The sequence below is a fragment of the Chiloscyllium plagiosum genome, unplaced genomic scaffold (genome assembly GCF_037043375.1).
Source record: "Chiloscyllium plagiosum isolate Xiang-an unplaced genomic scaffold, Cpla_swu_hap1 HiC_scaffold_8, whole genome shotgun sequence".
Lineage (NCBI taxonomy): Eukaryota > Metazoa > Chordata > Chondrichthyes > Orectolobiformes > Hemiscylliidae > Chiloscyllium > Chiloscyllium plagiosum.
This window is the reverse complement of record NW_028270146.1, coordinates 4,167,264-4,192,050: the sequence shown is the minus strand read 5'-3', so window position 1 is coordinate 4,192,050 and position 24,787 is coordinate 4,167,264. Positions and strand designations below refer to the sequence as shown.

The 24,787-nt window shown below is 47.9% G+C and overlaps 2 protein-coding genes across 6 annotated transcripts in view; one reads left to right on the top strand and one right to left on the bottom strand.

Moving 5' to 3' along the window:
• Positions 1-17,387, top strand: part of ttll5 (tubulin tyrosine ligase-like family, member 5) — a 451,975-nt gene extending 434,588 nt beyond the window's left edge. For both annotated transcript variants that reach the window (XM_087989544.1, XM_087989543.1), the window contains exon 31: positions 15,402-17,387. In XM_087989544.1, coding sequence (XP_087845670.1) covers positions 15,402-15,480 — 79 coding nt within the window. In that variant the 3' untranslated portion in view covers positions 15,481-17,387. The remainder of the gene's footprint in view (positions 1-15,401) is intronic.
• tgfb3 (transforming growth factor, beta 3) overlaps positions 10,200-24,787 on the bottom strand; it is a 108,199-nt gene continuing 93,611 nt past the window's right edge. For 2 of the 4 annotated variants that reach the window (XM_087989546.1, XM_087989548.1), the window contains exon 8: positions 10,200-12,335. The gene's annotated coding sequence lies outside the window, so the exon portion shown is untranslated. The remainder of the gene's footprint in view (positions 12,336-24,787) is intronic. The other 2 variants (XM_087989545.1, XM_087989547.1) reach the window with 1 other exon arrangement.

The window sequence follows — 24,787 nt, the reverse complement described above, 5'->3', positions numbered from 1 at the left end:
ACTGTGTGTCAGCTGGTGTAATTTCCAGGGTACACACGTCTGTTACTGTGTGTCAGCTGGTGTAATTTCCAGGGTACACACGTCTGTTACTGTGTGTCAGCTGGTGTAATTTCCAGGGTACACACGTCTGTTACTGTGTGTCAGCTGGTGTAATTTCCAGGGTACACACATCTGTTACTGTGTGTCAGCTGGTGTAATTTCCAGGGTACACACGTCTGTTACTGTGTGTCAGCTGGTGTAATTTCCAGGGTACACACATCTGTTACTGTGTGTCAGCTGGTGTAATTTCCAGGGTACACACGTCTGTTACTGTGTGTCAGCTGGGGTATTGTCCAGGGTACACGCAGCTTTTACTGTGTGTCAGCTGGTGTACTTTCCAGGGTACATATGGCTGTTACTGTGTGGCAGCTGGTGTAATGTCCAGGGTACAGGCAGCTGTTACTGTATGTCAGCTGGTGTCATGTCCAGGGTGCACTCGGCTGTTTCTGTGTGTCAGCTGGTGTTATGTCCAGGGTACACACATCTGTTAATGTGTGTCAGCTGGTGTAATGTGCAGGGTACGCACGGCTGTTACTGTGTGTCAGCTGGTGTAATGTCCAGGGTACACACATCTGTTACTGTTGTCAGCTGGTGTAATGTCCAGGGTACACACGGCTGTTACTGTGTGTCAGCTGGTGTATTGTCCAGGGTACACACGGGTGTTACTGTGTGTCTGCTGGTGTAATGTCCAGGGTACACACGGCTGTTACTGTGTGTCAGCTGGTGTAATGTCCAGGGTACACACGGCTGTTACTGTGTGTCAGCTGGTGTAATGTCCAGGAAACACACAGCTGTTACTGTGTGTCAGCTGGTGTAATGTCCAGGGGACACACGGCTGTTACTGTGTGTCAGCTGGTGTAATTTCCAGGGTACACACGGGTGTTACTGTGTTTCAGCTGGTGTAATGTCCAGGGGACACACGGCTGTTACTGTATGTCAGCTGGTGTAATGTCCAGGGTACACACGGCTGTTACTGTGTGTCAGCTGGTGTAATGTCCACGGTACACGCAGCTGTTACTGTGTCAGCTGGTGTAATGTCCAGGGTACACGCATCTGTTGCTGTGTGTCAGCAGGTGTAATGTCCAGGGTACACACATCTGTTTCTGTGTGTCAGCTGGTGTAATGTGCAGGGTACACACGGGTGTTACTGTGTGTCAGCTGGTGTAATTTCCAGGGTACACTCGGCTGTTACTGTGTGTCTGCTGGTGTAATGTCCTGGGTACACACATCTGTTTCTGTGTGTCAGCTGGTGTAATGTGCAGGGTACACACGGCTGTTACTGTGCGTCAGCTTGTGTAATGTCCAGGGTACATGCAGTTGTTACTGTGTGTCTGCTGGTTTAATGTCCAGGGTACACACGGCTGTTGCTGTGTTTCTGCTGGTGTAATGTCCAGGGTACACACGGGTGTTACTGTGTGTCAGCTGGTGTAATGTCCAGGGTACACACGGGTGTTACTGTGTGTCAGCTGGTGTAATGTCCAGGGTACACGTGGCTGTTACTGTGTGTCAGCTGGTGTAATGTCCCGGGGACACACGGCTGTTACTGTGTGTCAACTGGTGTAATGTCCAGGGTACACACGGCTGTTACTGTGTGTCAGCAGGTGTAATGTCCAGGGTACACACGGATGTTACTGTGTGTCCGCTGGAGTAATGTCCAGGGTACACACGCCTGTTTCTGTGTGTCAGCTGGGGTAATGTCCAGTATACACACGGGTGTTACTGTGTGTCAGCTGGTGTAATGTCCAGGGTACACACGCCTGTTTCTGTGTGTCAGCTGGTGTAATGTCCAGGGTACACGCATCTGTTACTGTGTGTCAGCTGGTGTAATGTCCCGGGTACACACGCATGTTACTGTTTGTCAGCTGGTGTAATGTCCAGGGTACACACGGCTGTTACTGTGTGTCAGCTGGTGTAATGTGCAGGGTACACACGGGTGTTACTGTGTGTCAGCTGGTGTAATGTCCAGGGTACACACATCTGTTACTGTTGTCAGCTGGTGTAAAGTCCAGGGTACACACGGCTGTTACTGTGTGTCAGCTGGTGTAATGTCCAGGGTACACACGGCTGTTACTGTGAGTCAGCTGGTGTAATGTCCAGGGTACACACGGCTGTTACTGTGTGTCAGCTGGTGTAATGTGCAGGGTACACACGGGTGTTACTCTGTGTCAGCTGGTGTAATGTCCAGGGTACACGCATCTGTTACTGTGTGTCAGCTGGTGTATTGTCCAGGGTACACACGGGTGTTACTGTGTGTCAGCTGGAGTAATGTCCAGGGTACACGCATCTGTTACTGTGTGTCAGCGGGTGTAATGTCTAGGGTACACACGGGTGTTACTGTGTGTCAGCTGGTGTAATGTCCAGGGGACACACGGGTGTTACTGTGTGTCAGCTGGTGTAATGTCCAGGGTACACACATCTGTTACTGTGTGTCAGCTGGTGTAATGTGCAGGGTACACACATCTGTTACTGTGTGTCAGCTGGTGTAATGTCCAGGGTACACGCAGCTGTTACTGTGAGTCAGCTGGTGTAATGTGCAGGGTACACACGGCTGTTAAGGTGTGTCAGCTGGTGTAATGTCCAGGGTACACACGCCTGTTTCTGTGTGTCAGCTGGTGTAATGTCCAGGGTACACGCATCTCTTACTGTGTGTCAGCTGGTGTAATGTCCAGGGTACACGCATCTGTTACTGTGTGTCAGCTGGTGTAATGTCCAGGGTACACGTGGCTGTTACTGTGTGTCAGCTGGTGTATTGTCCAGGGTACACACATCTGTTTCTGTGTGTCAGCTGGTGTAATGTCCAGGGTACACACGCCTGTTTCTGTGTGTCAGCTGGTGTAATGTCCAGGGTACACACATCTGTTACTGTGTGTCAGCTGGTGTAATATCTGGGGTACACATGGCTGTTACTGTGTGTCAGCTGGTGTAATGTCCAGGGGACACACAGCTGTTACTCTGTGTCAGCTGGTGTAATGTCCAGGGTACACACATCTGTTACTGTGTGTCAGCTGGTGTAATGTCCAGGGTACACACATCTGTTACTGTGTGTCAGCTGGTGTAATGTCCAGGGGACACACGGGTGTTACTGTGTGTCAGCTGGTGTAATGTCCAGGGTACACACATCTGTTACTGTGTGTCAGCTGGTGTAATGTCCAGGGTACACACATCTGTTACTGTGTGTCAGCTGGTGTAATGTCCAGGGTACATACATCTGTTGATGTGTGTCTGCTGGTGTAATGTCTGGGGTACACACGCCTGTTTCTGTGTGTCAGCTGGTGTAATGTCCAGGGTACACACGCCTGTTTCTGTGTGTCAGCTGGTGTAATGTCCAGGGTACACACATCTGTTACTGTGTATCAGCTGGAGTAATGTCCAGGGTACACACGGCTGTTACTGTGTGTCAGCCGGTGTAATGTGCAGGGTACACACGGGTGTTACTGTGTGTCGGCTGGTGTAATGTTCAGGGTACACACATCTGTTACTGTGTGTCAGCTGGTGTATTTTCAGGGTGCACGCAGTTGTTACTATGTGTCAGCTGGTGTAATGTCCAGGGTACACGCAGCTTTTACTGTGAGTCAGCTGGTATAATGTCCAGGGTACACACGGCTGTTACTGTGTGTCAGCCGGTGTAATGTGCAGGGTACACACGGGTGTTACTGTGTGTCAGCTGGTGTAATGTCCAGGGTACACACGGGTGTTACTGTGTTAATGTTCAGGGTACACACATCTGTTACTGTGTGTCAGCTGGTGTAATGTTCAGGGTACACACATCTGTTACTGTGTGTCAGCTGGTGCAATGTCCAGGGTACACACGGGTGTTACTGTGTGTCAGCTGGTGTAATGTCCAGGGTACACACGGCTGTTACCGTGCGTCACCTGGTGTAATGTCCAGGGGTCACACGGCTGTTACTGTGTGTCAGCTGGTGTAATGTCCAGGGTAGAACATAGAACATAGAACAATACAGCACAGAACAGGCCCTTCGGCCCACGATGTTGTGCCGAACTTCTAACCTAGATTAAGTACCCATCCATGTACCTATCCAAATGCCGCTTAAAGGTCGCCAATGATTCCGACTCTACCACTCCCACGGGCAGCGCATTCCATGCCCCCACCACTCTCTGGGTAAAGAACCCACCCCTGACATCTCCCCTATACCTTCCACCCTTCACCCTAAATTTATGTCCCCTTGTAACACTCTGTTGTACCCGGGGAAAAAGTTTCTGACTGTCTACTCTATCTATTCCTCTGATCATCTTATAAACCTCTATCAAGTCACCCCTCATCCTTCGCCGTTCCAACAAGAAAAGGCCGAGAACTCTCAACCTATCCTCGTATGACTTCCTCTCCATTCCAGGCAACATCCTGGTAAATCTTCTCTGCACCCTCTCCAAAGCTTCCACATCTTTCCTAAAGTGAGGCGACCAGAACTGCACACAGTACTCCAAATGTGGCCTAACCAAGGTCCTGTATAGCTGCAACTTCACTTCATGACTCTTGAATTCAATCCCTCTGCTAATGAACGATAATACTCCATAGGCCTTCTTACAAACTCTATCCACCTGTGTGGCAACCTTCAAAGATCTATGTACATAGACCCCAAGATCCCTCTGTTCCTCCACCTGACTAAGAACCCTACCATTAACCCTGTATTCCGCATTCTTATTTGTTCTTCCAAAATGGACAACCTCACACTTGGCAGGGTTGAACTCCATCTGCCACTCCTCAGCCCAGCTCTGCATCATATCTAAGTCCCTCTGCAGCCGACAACAGCCCTCCTCACTGTCCACAACTCCACCTATCTTCGTATCATCTGCAAATTTACTGACCCACCCTTCGACTCCCTCATCTTCGTCATTAATAAAAATTACAAACAGCAGAGGACCCAGAACTGATCCCTGCGGAACTCCACTTGTAACTGGGCTCCAGGCTGAATATTTACCATCTACCACCACTCTCTGCCTTCGACCGGTTAGCCAGTTTTCTATCCAATTGGCCAAATTTCCCTCTATCCCATGCCTCCTGACTTTCCGCATAAGCCTACCATGGGGAACCTTATCAAATGCCTTACTAAAATCCATGTACACTACATCCACTGCTCTACCCTCATCCACATGCTTGGTCACCTCCTCGAAGAATTCAATAAGACTTGTAAGGCAAGACCTACCCTTCACAAATCCGTGCTGGCTGTCCCTAATCAAAGTTGAAACTTTATTGCTGGAACAGCACAGCAGGTCAGGCAGCATCCAGGGAACAGGAGATTCGACGTTTCGGGCACAGGCCCTTCTTCAGGAATGAGCAGAGAGTGTTCAGCAGGAGAAGATAAAAGGTAGGGAGGAGGGACTTGGAGGAGGGGCGTTGGAAATGTGATAGGTGGAAAGAGGTCAAGGTGAGGGTGATAGGTCGGAGTAGGATGGAGGCGGAGAGGTCAAGAAGAAGACTGCAGGTCAGGAAGGCGGTGCCGGGCTGGAGGGATCCGGCTGAGACACCTCACTTTCTCCTGTCCCTAATCAAGCAGTGTCTTTCCAGATACTCATAAATCCTATCCCTCAGTACCCTTTCCATTACTTTGCCTACCACAGAAGAAAGACTAACTGGCCTGTAATTCCCGGGGTTATCCCTATTCCCTTTTTTGAACAGGGGCACAACATTCGCTACTCTCCAGTCCCCTGGTACCACCCCCGTTGCCAGTGAAGACGAGAAGATCATTGGTACATACGGCTGTTACTGTGTGTCAGCTGGTGTAATGTCCAGGGGACACACGGCTGTTACTGTGTGCCAGCTGGTAGAATGTCTAGGGTACACACAGTTGTTACTGTGTGTCAGCTGGTGTAATGTCCAGGGTACACACATCTGTTACTGTGTGTCGGCTGGTGTAATGTCCAGGGTACACACATCTGTTACTGTGTGTCAGCTGGTGTAATGTCCAGGGTACACGCATCTGTTACTGTGTGTCAGCTGGTGTAATGTCCATGGTACGCACGTCTATTACTGTGTGTCAGCTGGTGTAATGTCCAGGGTACACGCAGTTGTTACTGTGTGTCAGCTGGTGTAATGTCCAGGGTACACACGGCTGTTACTGTGTGTCAGCTGGTGTAATGTCCAGGGTACACGCATCTGTTACTGTGTGTCAGCTGGTGTAATGTCCATGGTACGCACGTCTATTACTGTGTGTCAGCTGGTGTAATGTCCAGGGTACACACATCTGTTACTGTGTGTCAGCTGGTGTAATGTCCATGGTGCGCACGTCTATTACTGTGTGTCAGCTGGTGTAATGTCCAGGGTACACACATCTGTTACTGTGTGTCAGCTGGTGTAATGTCCATGGTACGCACGTCTATTACTGTGTGTCAGCTGGTGTAATGTCCAGGGTACGCACGTCTATTACTGTGTGTCAGCTGGTGTAATGTCCAGGGTGCACTCGGCTGTTTCTGTGTGTCAGCTGGTGTAATGTCCAGGGTACACACATCTGTTACTGTGTGTCAGCTGGTGTAATGTCCATGGTACGCACGTCTATTACTGTGTGTCAGCTGGTGTAATGTCCATGGTACGCACGTCTATTACTGTGTGTCAGCTGGTGTAATGTCCAGGGTACACACATCTGTTACTGTGTCAGCTGGTGTAATGTCCAGGGTACACACATCTGTTACTGTGTGTCAGCTGGTGTAATGTCCATGGTACGCACGTCTATTACTGTGTGTCAGCTGGTGTAATGTCCATGGTACGCACGTCTATTACTGTGTGTCAGCTGGTGTAATGTCCATGGTACGCACGTCTATTACTGTGTGTCAGCTGGTGTAATGTCCATGGTACGCACCTCTATTACTGTGTGTCAGCTGGTGTAATGTCCAGGGTACACACATCTGTTACTGTGTGTCAGCTGGTGTAATGTCCATGGTACGCACGTCTATTACTGTGTGTCAGCTGGTGTAATGTCCATGGTACGCACGTCTATTACTGTGTGTCAGCTGGTGTAATGTCCATGGTACGCACGTCTATTACTGTGTGTCAGCTGGTGTAACGTCCAGGGTACACACGTGTGTTTCTGTGTGTAGGTTGGTGTAATGCCCAGGGTACACACGTGTGTTTCTGTGTGTAGGTTGGTGTAATGCCCAGGGTACACACGGGTGTTACCGTGTGTGAGCTGGTGTAATGCCCAGGGTACTGACGAATGTTACTGTGTGTCAGCTGGTGTAATGTCCAGGGTACACACGGCTGTTACTGTGTGTCAGCTGGTGTAACGTCCAGGGTACTGACGCATGTTACTGTGTGTCAGCTGGTGTAATGTCCAGGGTACACACGGCTGTTACTGTGTGTCAGCTGGTGTAACGTCCAGGGTACACACGGCTGTTACTGTGTGTCAGCTGGTGTAATGTCCAGGGTACACACGGGTGTTACTGTGTGTCAGCTGGTGTAATGTCCAGGGTACACACGGGTGTTACTGTGTGTCAACTGGTGCAACGTCCAGGGTACACGCAGCTGTTACTGTGTGTCAACTGGTGTAATGTCCAGGGTACACACGGCTGTTACTGTGTGTCAGCTGGTGTAATGTGCAGGGTACACACGGGTGTTACTGTGTGTCAGCTGGTGTAATGCCCAGGGTACTGACGAATGTTACTGTGTGTCAGCTGGTGTAATGTCCAGGGTACACACGGCTGTTACTGTGTGTCAGCTGGTGTAACGTCCAGGGTACTGACGCATGTTACTGTGTGTCAGCTGGTGTAATGTCCAGGGTACACACGGCTGTTACTGTGTGTCAGCTGGTGTAACGTCCAGGGTACACACGGCTGTTACTGTGTGTCAGCTGGTGTAATGTCCAGGGTACACACGGGTGTTACTGTGTGTCAGCTGGTGTAATGTCCAGGGTACACACGGGTGTTACTGTGTGTCAACTGGTGCAACGTCCAGGGTACACGCAGCTGTTACTGTGTGTCAACTGGTGTAATGTCCAGGGTACACACGGCTGTTACTGTGTGTCAGCTGGTGTAATGTGCAGGGTACACACGGGTGTTACTGTGTGTCAGCTGGTGTAATGTCCCGGGTACACACACATGTTACTGTGTGCCAGCTGGTGTAATGTCCCGGGTACACACACATGTTACTGTGTGCCAGCTGGTGTAATGTCCCGGGTACACACACATGTTACTGTGTGTCAGCTGGTGTAATGTCCCGGGGACACACGGCTGTTACTGTGTGTCAGCTGTTGTAATGTCCAGGGTTCACACGTCTGTTACTGTTGTCAGCTGGTGTAATGTCCATGGGACACACGGCTGTTACTGTGTGTCAGCTGGTGTAATGTCCCGGGTACACACGCATGTTACTGTGTGTCAGCAGGTGTAATGTGCAGGGTACACACGGGTGTTACTGTGTGTCAGCTGGTGTAATGTCCCGGGTACACACACATGTTACTGTGTGTCAGCTGGTGTAATGTCCAGGGTTCACACGTCTGTTACTGTTGTCAGCTGGTGTAATGTCCCGGGTACACACGCATGTTACTGTGTGTCAGCAGGTGTAATGTGCAGGGTACACACGGGTGTTACTGTGTGTCAGCTGGTGTAATGTCCAGGGTACACACGGCTGTTACTGTGTGTCAGCTGGTGTAATGTGCAGGGTACACACGGGTGTTACTGAGTGTCAGCTGGTGTAATGTCCCGGGGACACACGGCTGTTACTGTGTGTCAGCTGTTGTAATGTCCAGGGTTCACACGTCTGTTACTGTTGTCAGCTGGTGTAATGTCCATGGGACACACGGCTGTTACTGTGTGTCAGCTGGTGTAATGTCCCGGGTACACACGCATGTTACTGTGTGTCAGCAGGTGTAATGTGCAGGGTACACACGGGTGTTACTGTGTGTCAGCTGGTGTAATGTCCCGGGTACACACACATGTTACTGTGTGTCAGCTGGTGTAATGTCCAGGGTTCACACGTCTGTTACTGTTGTCAGCTGGTGTAATGTCCCGGGTACACACGCATGTTACTGTGTGTCAGCAGGTGTAATGTGCAGGGTACACACGGGTGTTACTGTGTGTCAGCTGGTGTAATGTCCAGGGTACACACGGCTGTTACTGTGTGTCAGCTGGTGTAATGTCCAGGGAACACAAGGATGTTATCTTGTGTCATCTGGTGTAATGTCCAAGTACACACGGGTGTTACTGTGTGTCAGCTGGTGTAATGTCCAGGGTACACACGGGTGTTACTGTGTGTCAGCTGGTGTAATGTCCAGGGTACACACGGGTGTTACTGTGTGTCAGCTGGTGGAATGTCCAGGGGACACACGTCTGTTACTGTGTGTCAGCTGGTGGAATGTCCAGGGGACACACATCTGTTACTGTGTGTCAGCTGGTGTAATGTCCAGGTTACACACGTCTGTTACTGTGTGTCAGCTGGTGTAATGTCCAGGGTACACGCATCTGTTGCTGTGTGTCAGCTGGTGTAATGTCCAGGGTACACGCATCTGTTGCTGTGTGTCAGCTGGTGTAATGTCCAGGGTACACGCATCTGTTACTGTGTGTCAGCTGGTGTAATGTCCAGGGTACACACATCTGTTACTGTGTGTCAGCTGGTGGAATGTCCAGGTTACACACGTCTGTTACTGTGTGTCAGCTGGTGTAATGTCCAGGGTACACACGGGTGTTACTGTGTGTCAGCTGGTGGAATGTCCAGGGTACACACATCTGTTACTGTGTGTCAGCTGGTGGAATGTCCAGGTTACACACGTCTGTTACTGTGTGTCAGCTGGTGTAATGTCCAGGGTACACACGGGTGTTACTGTGTGTCAGCTGGTGGAATGTCCAGGGGACACACGTCTGTTACTGTGTGTCAGCTGGTGGAATGTCCAGGGGACACACATCTGTTACTGTGTGTCAGCTGGTGTAATGTCCAGGGTACACGCATCTGTTGCTGTGTGTCAGCTGGTGTAATGTCCAGGGTACACACGTCTGTTACTGTGTGTTAGCTGGTGTAATGTCCAGGGTACACACGTCTGTTACTGTGTGTTAGCTGGTGTAATGTCCCGGGTACACACACATGTTACTGTGTGTCAGCTGGTGTAATGTCCAGGGTACACACGGGTGTTACTGGGTGTCAGCTGGTGTAATGTCATGGGTACACACGGCTGTTACTGTGTGTCAGCTGCAAGTGTGGACACTGAAATCAAAGGTGCGGTTTTGTATTGATTTATTGAAGAATTCTACAGCTGACACTAACAAGGTCAACAAAAGCAAGAGAGACTGTCTAAGTCAGGGAGCAATGATCATCTGATGTTCAGCTTCCAAAGCCCATGGATTGTATAGGGTGTGGAGAAGTTATGGGTTAGATGTTGCAGCCAGGAGCAACATTAGAAAGAGTAACTCTACTGGAGCCAGTAATGAGATACAGTTCTGAATTGAACTGAATTGAATTCAATTTATTGTCACGTGTACCGAGACTCGGTGAAAAGCCTTGTCTTGTGAGCAACACAGGGAGATCACAGAGTTAAGTAGCATAGATAGTAAATAATTGGTAAATAGCGGCAAAAACAAAAACACAGGTAGAGACGAATGTTAAGAGTTTGTGAGTCCATTCCGTATTCTAACAACAGTGGACCAGAAAGTGTTTCGAAACCAGCTGGTGTGTGTGTTCAGGCCTCCCCCATGGTAGAGATTGTAGGAAAACATTGCCAGGGTGGGATGGATCTTTAAGAATGCTAGCGGCCTTTCCTTGACAGCGGGCCAGGTAGATGGATTCTATAGATGGGAGGTTGGCCTTTGTGATTGTCTGGGCTGAGTTCATCACTCTCTGTAACCATCTCCGATCTTGAATGGTACAGTTACCATACCAGGTAGTGATACATCCAGACAGAATGCCCTCAATGGCGTACCTATAAAAGTTGGCAAGGGTATTCGCCGTCATGCCAAATTTCCTCAGCTGCCTGAGGAAGAAGAGACGTTGTTGGGCCTTTGTAACCAGTGCTTCCACATGAAGAGTCCAAGAAACTTGTTGTGGATGGCCACTCCCAGGAGCTTGATACTCTCCAATTGTTCCACCTCTGTGCTGTTAATGTGTAGGGGGACATGAGTAACATCCCGCTGAAAGTCAATAATGGGTTCCTTGGTTTTGCCGGCATTGAGCACCATTTTTCCAGGTCTTCCACCTCCCATCTGTAATCTGTTTCGTCGCTATCTGAGATTCGACCGACTATGGTGGGGTCATCAGCGAACTTGTAAATAGCATTAGTCTGGTATTTGGCGACGCAGTCATGGGTATACAGTGAGTACAGTAGGGGGCTGAGTACGCACCCCTGGGGGGGCTCCAGTATTGAGTATTAATGAGGATGCAATATTGTTCCCAGTCTTCACTGACTGTGGCCTGTGGGTCAGGAAACTGGATCCAGTTGCAGAGAGTGGGGCTTAGTCCGAGATCACTGAGTTCAGTAATCAGTCTTGAGGGGGTAATAGTGTTAAAGGTTGAACTGTAGTCAATGGGTAGGATTCTTACATAGCTGTTCTTGGTGTCAAGATGTTCTCGGGAGGAGTGAAGGGATAGTGATAGGGTGTCTGACATGGACCTGTTGGTCCAATAGGCAAATTGGAGTGGGTCAAGAGTAGTGGGGAGGCTGGAGTTGATTAAGGCCATGACCAGCCTTTCAAAGCACGTCATGACCACTGAAGTTAGGGCCACTGGGCGGTAGTCATTGAGACATGCTGCATGAGCTGCCTTAGGCACAGGGATGATGTTGTCCCTCTTGGAACAGGCCGGGACAGTGGCCTGCTGCAGGGAGAGGTTGAAGATGTCTGAGAAGACCTCTGCCAGTTGATCTGCGCATGCTCTGAATGCACGGCCTGGTACTCCGTCTGGTCCCATCGCTTTCCTTGGGATTCACGTGAAGGAAAACTGATCGGATCTCTGATGCAGTGACAGTTGGGATAGGTTCGTCAGGACTTGTCAGAATAGGTGTTACCGCTCTGTCAAACTTCTGCTCAAAGCGAGCATAGAAGGCATTGAGATGATCTGGGAGGGATGAGTCATTGTCCACTATCTTGCACTGTCTCTTTTTAGAACCTGTGATGTCATTCAATCCTTGCCATAGTCGCCGAGTGTCTGTCTGGGTCTCGAGTTTGGATCGGTATTGGTCCTTGCCTGTCTTAATGGCTCTGTGAAGGTCATACTTGGATTCCTTATATTTGAGTGGGTCTCCTGATCTGAAGGCCTCACGCCTGGTTTTTAGCAGGTTCTGTATGTCCTGATTCATCCAGGGTTTCCTGTTGGGGAACACCCGGATTGACTTCCTCGGTTCTCTCAGCAACTCCTGGAGGAGCAGAAACTGTTAAGGACCGAAGGACAGAAATCACTGAATGCTAGTGCATGGTTAGCTAAGTTAAAAATCACACAACACCAGGTTATAGTCCAACAGGTTTAATTGGAAGCACACTAGCTTTCGGAGCGACGCTCCATCAGGTGATTGTCCTGATGAATCACCTGATGAAGGAGCGTCGCTCCGAAAGCTAGTGTGCTTCCAATTAAACCTGTTGGACTATAACCTGGTGTTGTGTGGTTTTTAACTTTGTACACCCCAGTCCAACACCAGCATCTCCGAATCATGGTTAGCTAAATAATTGAGTAGACTAGTGGAATGTTGGCCTGTATCTTAAGATCATTGGAATTCAAGTCACATGACAGTGGTCCAGTTCCTCGATCAGAGCCTGTCAGGATTAACTGCATTCAGTCTCGGCTCATCCCTCAGCAAGGAGATATTAACCTTGGATTGCATGCATCACACATGCACTAGAATGATCCTGGAGCTGAAAGTGTTAAATTTGTCTTGGATTCCCTTGAGTTAAGTTTAGGTAAAGAATGATTTAATCAAAGTATTCAAGATGATGAAAGGATGTGATCTCCCAGACCATCAATGATGTGGGCTATGGTGAGAAATTCAGGAGATTTATATGAAGGGGGAATCTTCAATATCCAAAGGGAGGAGCTGGTAGTGCCAGGCAGGACATAAGCTGGTGTAGGATGGAGGGAGATAGGGAGTCAGCGCCAGCATGGGCTCAACAGTGGGCACTGTACAACACGATGGTGAACATGACTAAACTGTCATGCGAGAGCTTGGGGTAAGGTCAAGAGTGGCAGTGGCAGTTTGAGACACTGGGTTTAGTACAGATAAGCTGTCCGAAAGCTGTGTGTTAAAAATGGACATGGAGCTTCAGGATAAAGGGTTTGAAGGCCAGGCTGCGCCTGGGACTCAAGGTGTCATGTGTGACCTGTATAACCTCCAGGATCCAGTAAGCGCTAAATGGGATATAGGAAATGGAAAATTAGCTGTGACTTGCCTGGAGTGGGCAGAGCCAATGCCTATTTATTGAAGAGAGGTACGGGCTTCACTGCTGAGTACAGGAGGCTGTTCGGTTTGGGAACAGGCCATTCAGCCATACACGTCCACACCAACCATCCGAAAAGCATCCCACCCAGACCCATCTCCCTACGCTATCCCTACAATCCCACAATTCCCATGGCAAATGTAACTAAACTACACATTATGTAATTTATTGGTAATTACGGGTAATATAGCATGGCTATTTTCACCTAACCCACACACTTTGGACTGTGAGAGGAAACTGGAGCACCCAGGGAGAATGTGCAAGCTCCACACAGACAGTCGCCCACAGTTGGAATCGAACCTGAGACCCTGGTGTTGTGAGGCAGCAGTGCTAACCACTGAGCCACCGTGCTGTTCTTCACAGGGTAATTTCATCAATACGCATTTGCAAAGGGCGGATTGAAATCATTTATAGTCATACCATTGTACATGAGAAATAAATGCACCAGGTACGTGTGTTGGGTGTAAGTGCTGGTCACAGACAATGCTAACCAAATATTGATTGTTAAAACCTGAAGGTAGGCATCTCTGTGAAGCAGAAATAATCTCAGTAGACCTTAAACGAACACCACAGTCCAGAGATGTGCAGGTCAGGTGAATTGGCCATGTTAAATTGCCCATAGTGTTAGGTGCATTAGTCAGAGGGAAATGGGTCTGGGTGGGTTACTCTTTGGAGGGTCGGTGTGGACTTGTTGGGCCGAAGGGCCTGTTTCCACACTGTAGGGAATCTAATCTAACCTAATGCAAGTCTCCCCGGATTCTGAAAGATACAGCTAAATATGATCCTCCAAAATGCATTACCTCACATTTGTCTGGATTAAACTCTCACCTGCCATTTCTGTGCCCAAGTCTCCAATCAATCCATATCCTGTTATATCCTTTCACAATCGTCAGCAGTATCAGCAACTCCACTAATCTTCGTGATATCTGCAAACTTACTAATCACTCCACCTACAATTTCCTTCAGATCGTTTTTATACACTACAAACAGAGGACCTAAGACTAATCCCTAAGACATCCTCTGCCACCTACAAACAGACCCAGCCACTAGGGATATATTTCCCTCCCAACCCCTGTCAGCATTTTGGAGACACCATTCCCTCCGCGACTCCCTCGTCAGGTCCACACCCCCACTAGCGCACACTCCAGTCCGGCACCTTCCCCAGCCAACGCAAGTACAAAACCTGCCCCCACACCACCCCCCCTCACCTCTGTCCAAGGCCCAAAAAGATCCTTCCACATCCGTCAGAAATTTACCTGTACCTCTCCCAATGTCATCTCCTGCATCTGTTGCACCCGGTGTGGTCTCCTCTATGTCAGGATGCCAACTTGCAGATCATTTCAGAGAACATCTCTGGGACACCCATACCCACCAACCCCACCACCCTGTGGCTGTGGCTAAACACTTTAACTCCCCATCTCCCTCTGCCAAGGACATGCAGGCTCTGGGCCTCCTCCACCCGACGCCTGGAGGAAGAACACCTCGTCTTCTGCCTTGGATCCTGCAACCCCACGGGATTAATGTGGATTTCACCAGTTCCTTCATTTCCCCTTCACCGACCTTATCCCAGTCCCAAGACTCTAACTTGGCACTGCCCTCTTGACCTGTCCATCTTCCTTCCCACTATCTGCTCCACCCTCCTCTCTGACCTATCACTTTCTCCCCCCTCCTTTATCTACCCTTTGCACTCTCAGCTACCTTTCCCCAGCCTCCCATTTATCTCACCATCCCCTCGGCCCACAAGCCTCATTCCTGATGAAGGGCTTATGCCCGAAATGTTGATTCTCCGGCTCCTCGGATACAGCCTGACTTTTTCCAGCACCACACTCTCGATTCTGATTTCCAGCATCAGTAGTCCTCACTTTCTCCTGTACAGATTCTATGTATAACTACTGTGACCTACAGTTCTGGTCTTTTACCAGTGTGAATTGTGGATTTCTGGTGTGTAGCTTGGAGTTTGGCGAGTTTGTATTTTGTGAAAACATTATGTTCTGTTTGTGTTTTTCCAGCTCAGCCAAACCGAGCAGACTGAGCATGAACCTTCCATCAAGAACCCCATCAGAACACAAGAGTGAATGGACCAGCTGATCCTCACAGACTAGATTCCCTGAATCCATTGACACAGGGGGCTCAGGAGCCCAGTGGTACAAATAAATTGAGGAATCTAATGATACAAAGATCATAGAATCCACATCAGAGATCTGTCTTCATTGCTGCCCTCTCCCACACCCCTCAACACCTCCCAGTATGGAGATGGACTCAGAGATTAATAATTGGCAGCTTTGGCACAATTACTGAGGAGGTGATAGGGTGTGGAAACGTACAAACTGTGGACCAACAGCACCACGCCTGGGCCTGACAGAAAGCCCCATCGACGCTGTGAAATAAAGAGCTAGCAGCAAGTTATAGTTCTCCTGCCAGAGGAATGGCAGCACTGCCTCCAGATGGGCCACTGCTCACTGAGCCCGCACATACCAAATGGAGGCTTTCCCACACCCAGCCAACACTGTCACTCACTGTCTGAATTTTGTTCCAAGTGCTGCCTCTACTACACCTTGTGAGAGCCATGTAAGCTGCCCGTCGAGACCCACCATTCTCAGAGACCCACCATTCTCAGAGATACACCATTCTCAGAGACACACCATTCTCAGAGATACACCATTCTCAGAGACACACCATTCTCAGAGATACACCATTCTCAGAGATACACCATTCTCAGAGACACACCATTCTCAGAGATACACCATTCTCAGAGACACACCATTCTCAGAGATACACAGTTGCCATCACCAGAAGGAAGGCTACAGCTGCCCAGGGATTGCCCACTCTGAGGCTATCAGGGCATGGCTCCTCACAAAATAGTGCTCACCTCAAGCAGAGGCACAGCTTGGGGGTGGTGGGAGCACGAATACATGGGCTTACTCCTGAGAGTCCCCACATTCTGCACACCTTGATAAATCCAAGCCATGAGCAGTGAGTGGCATCTCCCTACATCATTAAGGAATTTCTTCCTGACTGTGCAGTGTCTTCAGCAGTGTCTGCATGTTCCTAGTCCTTGTTTTTGTTGTTCAAACTAGGATAAGAACATTAAGTTTCATGGAATCCCAGCAGCAGAGTAGCTTATTCTTCTATTAGTCAGTCTTGGGACATGGATGTCACTGGCTAGGCCAGTATTTATCACTTGTCCCTAGTTGCCCCTTGAGAAGGTGGTGATGAGCTGCCTTCTTGAATCGCTGTGCTGTAGGTCAACCCACAATGCCCTTAGGGAATGAAGGGGAAGTTACAGGGCCAGGGGTTAGTGTTGACTGCTTGCCCTGTTCTTGAGGAGATTGTACTGGACTTCGGAGCCACATGCAACAAGCCTACCAAGGTCCAACAGTGGAGGAGAGATGGAGCTGAGGGGTTCCCTGGTCTGCTGATGTGAATTGAGAAGTGTCCCTTACATATGTATTGATCTCTCCCTATGCTGGATTAAAATGTTTTAACTATTGCCGTGACTCACTGCTCTGGCATGGGAACTCTGCTCACTTCAGTAACCTCTCAGTTCCCAAGACCACTCCCATGTGAACGGGTCCCCCACTCCTCCTTTCACACTCGGAGTTGGAGGGGAAGGACTGTGTTTGTGCATGCATTATTTTACATGGGTATTACACAGTTAAAAGATGCAGAGAGTACATCCCCTTCCCCATAGCTCCAATGTATCCCCAGGTTTTTCACAGTACTTCTGTATAATACACCTTGCTGCAGAAAGCAACTTTAATCTGGGTATTTATGATTCTTTGTTCATTTTAATTTTTGAAGTGTGTTCCTCTGTGAGTAATGTGTATATAATAATGTGGTTGGGCGATATCTCACTGTTTTTTATGATCAGAGGGGAATCCATTGTCAGCGCTTCAGCAAAGACTGGATTTGGTATTCTGTCTGATCAAGACAGGCCAAGCTGTTTTAGAAAGAAATTTACAGCAATGTATTAAAATGAAATGTAATGTTTTTCAGATCTGAGTCTTTATGTTGAGCAATCTTAGAGTCATAGAGATGTACAGCATGGAAACAGACACTTCGGTCCAACCCGTCCATGCTGACCAGATATCCCAACTCAATCTAGTCCCACCTGCCAGCACCCGGCCCATATCCCTCCAAACCCTTCCTATTCATATACCTATCCAGATGCCTTTTAAATGTTGTAATTGTACCAGCCTCCACCACTTCCTCTGGAGCTCATTCCACACATGTACCACCCTCTGTGTGAAAACGTTGTCCCTTAGGTCCCTTTTATATCTTCCCCTCTCACTCTGAATCTATGCCCTCTAGTTCTGGACTCCCCCACCCCAGGAAAAGACTTTGTCTATTTATCCTATCCATGCCCCTCACGATTTTATAAACCTCTATAAGGTCACCCCTCAGCCTCCGACGCTCCATCTGCCACTCCTCAACCCATTGGCCCATCTGATCAAGATCTCGTTACACTCTCAGGCAATTTTAATGTCAACTGCAAACTTAATAACTATCTCCTATGTTCACATCCAAATCATTTATATAAATGATGAAAAGTGGATGCAGGACTGATCCTTGTGGCACTGGTCACAGGCCTCCAGTCTGAAAAATAGCATTCGACCACTCTCTGTCTTCTACCTTCAAGTTAGTTCTGTATCCAACTAGCTAGTTATCCCTGTATTCCGTGAGATCTAACCTTGCTAACCAGTGTACCATGAGGAACTTTGTCGAACGCCTTATTGAAGTCCATATGGATCACATCCACTGCTCTGCCCTCATCAATCCTCTTCATTATTTATTTTTTTAAAAATCAATCAAGCTCATGAGACATGACTTCTCACGCACAAAGCCATGTTGACTATCCCTTTACAGTTCTTGCCTTTCCAAATGCATGTAAATCCTGACCCTCAGGATTCCCTCCAACACTTTGCCCCACCACCAATGCCAAGCTCACCAGTCTGTAATTCCCGGGCTTTTCCTTACCTCTTTTCTTAAACAGTGGCACCATGTTAGCCAACCTCCAGTCTTCCGGCACCTCACCTGTGACTATCGATGATACAAATATCTCAGCAAGGGGCCCCAGCAATCACTTCACTAGCTTCCCTTGGAATGCTCGGGTACACCTGATCAGGTCCTGGGGATTTATCCACTTTTCCTTGTTTTAAGACATTTAGCACCTCCTCCTCTGTAATATGGATGTCTTTCAAGATATCATCTATATTTCCACATTCTATATCTTCCATGTCCTTCTCCACAGTAAACAGTGATGCAAAATACACATTTAGTAACTCCCCCATCCCCTGTGTCTCCACACATCATTGTCTCTGAGTTACTTAAGTGCAGAAAATAACAACAAAAGACAAGGGCAGCTGATCTGTGATGTGGTTGGTGGAGGGAGATTTTAATAAAAACATAATCTTTACAGATGCTGAAAATGACCCAGGCATTTAAGATTGTCAGCAGTGAGAGCTATGTTCTCTGCTGGGAATACCCAGAACATTAAAATTACCTGCAAAACTTTCAGGATGATCTCAGGAAATATTTCTTCACAGAAACAGAGCTGGAGATTGGAAACTCCATCTCTCTCTCTCTCTCCCCTCGCAAGACAGCTCCTTAAAGAGAAGCTGAGCTGATGATTGGAACTCGCAAGACTGAGATTGACAGATTTTATTGGTGAGTAAAATCATTGAGGGATTATTGGAGAAATGTTGGCTGAATGGAGATCATTCCTGAAGAAGGGCTTACGCCCGAAACGTCGATTCTCCTGTTCCTTGGATGCTGCCTGCTGCGCTTTTCCAGCAACACATTTTCAGCTCTGAATGGAGATCAGTTCTGTAAACGTATATTGTGGTCACCGGCCTCAAGCTGTTGCCACTAATTTTATTTACTGATGATAGATACATTTAACCATTTAGCCACATCTGGATTCCTAATTAGTCTCATGTGGATACACATTCAGTTACATCTGGATTCCCAATTAGTCACATGTGGATTCCCAATTATCCACATCTGGATTCCCAATAATCCACATCTGGATTCCCAATTAGCCTCATCTGGAATATTAATTAGCCATGTGTGGTGCATGGAACTGCACTGACCCTCACAATGCAATCGCTGGATTCTGATGACCTGCAGCCCTGCGTAAGGACTGCACAACATTCATGTTTAAAACTCTTGGTTTGTTAAAGGAGCATGAAGGAACATTTGATGAAAATTCATCTACCAAACCCCCAAGCACAATTCTGGAGAAACACGGCAGATTAAGCTACTGCTGTAAACCAAAAGGTCAAGGAAGCATTTTGAGTCCAACCCTTCATTGTAAGTGGAAAGCAGTGAATAAGGATGGTTTCAGTGAGGTAGGAAACAGAAAAGAGGATGGGGCAAAAGAAGAGTTAAACTCTCATCTTCAGCTAAGAACTGGTCTGGGTGAGGAGCTGCAAACTGTTGAATGATATAAAATATTGTTTTTCAGCTGTTGCTCAAACTTGTTTGAATTGATTTTTAAAAACCCATCTTGCTGAGTGAGGAATCACAGTCTGCAACTGATATCACTGAGAAAACTGATCCTGATTTAATTCAGATATCCCATTGTGAATCAAGGTCACTGGACAGAGATAAATGTGGATCACAATGTGAACTGCAGCAGTTCAAGGAAGAAGCTCATCCCCACTTCCTCAAGAGTAACTAGGGATGGGTAACAAATGCTGGCCCAGCCAGTGACACCCATGGCCCACGAGTGAATTTGAAAAAGCCAGGCTACACCGAGGGGCATACAATCCACGGGATTGTTTCAGCGAGATCAGCTGCTCCTCACAACTGGCACTTCTGTCTCTGAGTCGACTGCTCCTCGGATGCTGCCTGAACTGCTGTGCTCTTCCAGCACCACTGATCCAGAATCTGGTTTCCAGCAGTCATTGCTTTTACCACAAGGTCTTGGGGTCAAGGCCTACTATAGAAATTATACAAGATGGGGACACTTTCTGGTCAGGTTCATGGTCACCGAGAGGAGGAAGTGATAGCAATCAGGTGGGAAAGGTGACATTTAACAATGTAGTGCTTGCTGGGGAAGCTTCAGTCTTTTAGTCAATAAGCCTGTGGTTCTCTCTGTCTGGCTGAGAGCAAAGTCACAGCATCAACTAACAAACTGCACAACAGACTTTTAACCGTAAAAGGAACCAAAGGTCAGGAGAAAAAGGCAGGAAAGTGGAGATGAGGGTTTCAGATCAGTCATAGGGCTCATTGAATGGCAGAGCAGGGAAAAGCTTCTTCCTGTTTATCTCCCTCATCATTTTAGATATCTCAATCATGTCCCCTCTCAGTCTCCTCTACTTTTTAAAAAGATTATTCACTGCATGACAGCATCACAGTCTAAGCCAATATATTGCCCATAGGGCAGTTAAGAGTCCACCACATTGCTGTGGGTCTGGAGTCACGTATAGGCCAGGCCAGGTAAAGGTGGCAGATTTCCTTCCCTGAAGATCATTAGTGAATTTGATGGGGTTTTCCCAACAATTTATTCATAGTCATCTTAATTAGACTCCAGATTTTTATTGAATTCAAATTTCACCATCTACCATGGCTGGATTTGAACCCCAGTCTCTGGGGCTAACAATCCAACAATAACCACCAGGCCATGGCCTTCCCTCCTCCAGTCTGTCCAATCTCTGTTCATAACTGAGAGTATCCAGCCCAGGCAACATCCTGGTAAATGGTCAACAGATTTAAGGTAAATATAGATAAGGACAAAGATGAACTGGAAATGGGGAGAAGGTTAATTCTCATAAAATAAAGTCAGGGGAGTAGATAGGCGGCTCTGTGGCCGAAAACGGGACTCCCAGAGGGTATGTTGTCTCCCAGGTGCTCGGGTCAGGGATGTCACTGATCAGCTGCAGAGCATTCTAAAAGGGGAGGGTGAACAGCCAGTTGTCTTGGTGCATATAGGCACCAACGATATAAGTAAAAAACGAGATGAGGTCCTGAAAGCAGAATTCAGGGAGCTAGGAGAGAAGTTAAAGAGGAGGACCTCAAAGGTAGTGATCTCGGGATTACTACCAGTGCCATGTTCTAGCCACCATAGAAATGAAAAAATAGGCAGGATGAACACGTGGCTTGAGAGATGGCGTAGGAGGGAGGGGTTCAGATTTGTTGGACATTGGGACTGGTTCTGGGGAAGGTGGGACTATTACAAAAGGGACGATCTACACCTGAACCAGACCTGAACCAATGTCCTTGGGGGAGTTTTTGCTACTGTTGTTGGGGAGTTTTTAAACTAATGTGGCAGGGGCTGGGAACCAGAAGAGAAAACAAGTAGGCAGCGAGGTGGAGACTGGAGACTGTAAGAATCATGAAGATAACATTAATAAAGGGAAGAGTAGGCAGAGAGCAGGTGAGCACAAAAGAACTGGTGGCCTGAAATGTATCTACTTTAATGCAAGGAGTATAGTGTGTAAGGCAGACGAACTTAGGGCTTGGATTGGTGCCTGGGAGTATGACATTATTGCCATCACAGAGACTTGGTTGAAGGAAGGGCATGATGATTGGCAACTAAATGTTCCAGGATATAGACGCTTCAGACAGGACAGGGAGGGAAGTAAAAGAGGGGCTGGAGTTGCATTGCTGGTCAGGGACGATATCACGGTTGTGCTAAAGGGGGACAATATGGTGCTCTTGGGTAGTGAGGTATTATTAGATTACTAGATTACTTACAGTGTAGAAACAGGCCCTTCGGCCCAACAAGTCCACACCGACCCTCCACCCAGACCCATTCCCCAACATTTACCCCTTCAACTAACACTACGGGCAATTTAGCACGTCCAATTCACCTGACCTGCACATCTTTGGACTGTGGGAGGAAACCAGAGCACCCGGAGGAAACCCACGCAGACATGGGGAGAATATGGGTGGAGCTGAGAAATAAGAAGGGTGCAGTTACATTGTTGGGGCTGTATTACAGACCTCCCAACAGTGAGCGTGAGGTAGAAGAACAAATAGGTAAACAGATTATGAATAGATGTAGAGACAATAGGGTAGTGGTGATGGGAGATTTTAATTTTCCCAACATTGACTGGGATACACTTAGCATCAGAGATCTGGATGGAGCAGAACTTGTACGAAGCGTCCAGGAGAGTTTTCTAGAGCAGTATGTCAATAGTCCGATGAGGGAAGGGGCCATATTGGACCTGGTACTGGGGAACGAGCCAGGACAGATGGTAGAAGTTGCAGTGGGGGATTTCTTTGGGAACAGTGACCACAATTCTGTAAGTTTTAGAATATTCGTAGATAAAGAAGAGAGTGGTCCTCAGGGAAGAGTACTAAACTGGGCCAAAGTCAATTATATCAAAATTAGGCAGGAGCTGGGAAATGTGGACTGGACAGCTATTTGAAGGGAAGCCCACATTTGAGATGTGGGAGGCTTTCAAAGATAGGTTAATGGCAGTGCAGGATAGGCATGTCCCGTTGAAGGCAAAGGATAGGAAGGGCAAGATTCGTGAACCGCGGATGACAGGAGAAATTGTACGACTAGACAAGAGGAAAAGGGAAGTGTACATAAGGTCTAGACAGCTAAGAACAGAACGGGCCCTGGAGGAATATCGGAAGAGTAGGACAACGAGGAATCAAGCGGGCGAAAAGGGGTCATGAAATAGCTTTAGTGAGCAGAATTAAGGAAAATCCCAATGCATTTTATTCTTATATAAGAAGCAAGCAGATAACTAGAGAAAGGATTGGTCCACTAAAAGATAATGAAGGGAGGCTGTGTGCCGAACCTGAGCGAATGGGTGAGATTCTGAATGATTACTTTGCATCAGTGTTCACTGAGGAGAGGAACATGATGAATCTTGAGATTAGAGATAGACGTTTCATTAGTCTGGATCATGTTGACATAAGTAGGGAAGATGTGTTGGGTAGGCTAGAGGTTATTAAGGTGGACAAATCCCCAAGACCAAATGGGATCTATCCCAGGTTGCTGAGGGAGGCGAGAGAGGAAATAGCTGGGGCCCTGACAGATATCTTTGTGGCATCCTTAAATACAGGTGAGGTGCCGGAGGACTGGAAGGTTGCTCATGTTGTCCCCCTGTACAAGAAGGGTAATAGGGATATTCCGGGTAACTACAGACCAGTGAGCCTGATGGCAGTGGTGGGAAAGATGCTGGAGAAGGTACTGAGAGATAGGATCTATATATTTGGAAAGGAATGGGCTTATCAGTGATGGGGAACATGGTTTTGTGTGGGGGAGATCGTGCTTTACCAACTTAATAGAGTTCTTTGAGGAAGTGACCAAGTTGTTAGATGAAGGAAGGGCTGTTGATGTCATATACATGGACTTTACTAAGTGTTTGATAAGGTTCCCCATTGTAGACTAATGGATTGTGGAGTAGCAGAAAGCATAAGGGACTGTCAGAGAATACAGGAGGATATAGATAGACTGGAGAGTTGGGCGGAAAAGTGGCAAATGGCTTTCAATCCAGACAAATGTGAGGTGATGCATTTAGGCAAGTCTAATTCTAGAGTGAATGAACGGAAGAGCCTTGGGAAAAGTTGATGGGCAGAGAGATCTGGGAGTGCAGGTCCATTGTACCCTGAAGGTTGCTGCACGGGTGGACAGAGTGGTCACAAAGGCATATAGTATGGTTGCCTTCATTGGACGGGATATTGAGTATAAGAGCTGGCAGGTCATGTTAAAATTGTACAAGACATTGGTTCGGCTGCATTTAGAACACTGTGTACAGTTCTGGTCGCCACATTACCAAAAGGATGTGGATGCTTTGGAGAGGGTGTAGAGAAGGTTTACGAGGATGTTGCCTGGTATGGAAGCTGTGAAGAGAGGTCGAGTAGGTTAGGTTTATTTTCACTAGAAAAAAGGGGATTGAGGGGGGACCTGATTGAGGTTTACAAAATCATGAAGGGTACAGGTAGGGTGGATCGAGACAAGCTTTTTCCCAGGGTGAGGGATTCAATAACCAGAGATCATGCTTTCAAGGTGAGAGGTGGAAAGTTTAAGGGGGATACACGAGGCAACTACTTCACACAGAGGGTGGTGGGTGTCTGGAACGCGTTGCCAACAGAGGTGGTAGAGCTGTAAAATGTGTTGCTGGAAAAGTGCAGCAGGTCAGGCAGCATTCAAGGAGCAGGAGAATCGACATTTCGGGCATAAGCCCTTCTTCTGAAGAAGGGCTTATGCCTGAAACGTCAATTCTCCTGCTCCTTGGAAGCTGCCTGACCTGCTGCGCCTTTCCAGCAACACATCTTTCAGCTCTGATCTCCAGCATCTGCAGTCCTCACTTTCTCTTAGCAGGGGTGGTAGAGGCAGTCAAGGTAGATGCATGAGTAGGTGGGGAGCAGGGGGATACAGATGCAGTACATTTGGATCGGCTCAGGCTTGAAGGGCCGAAGGGCCTGTTCC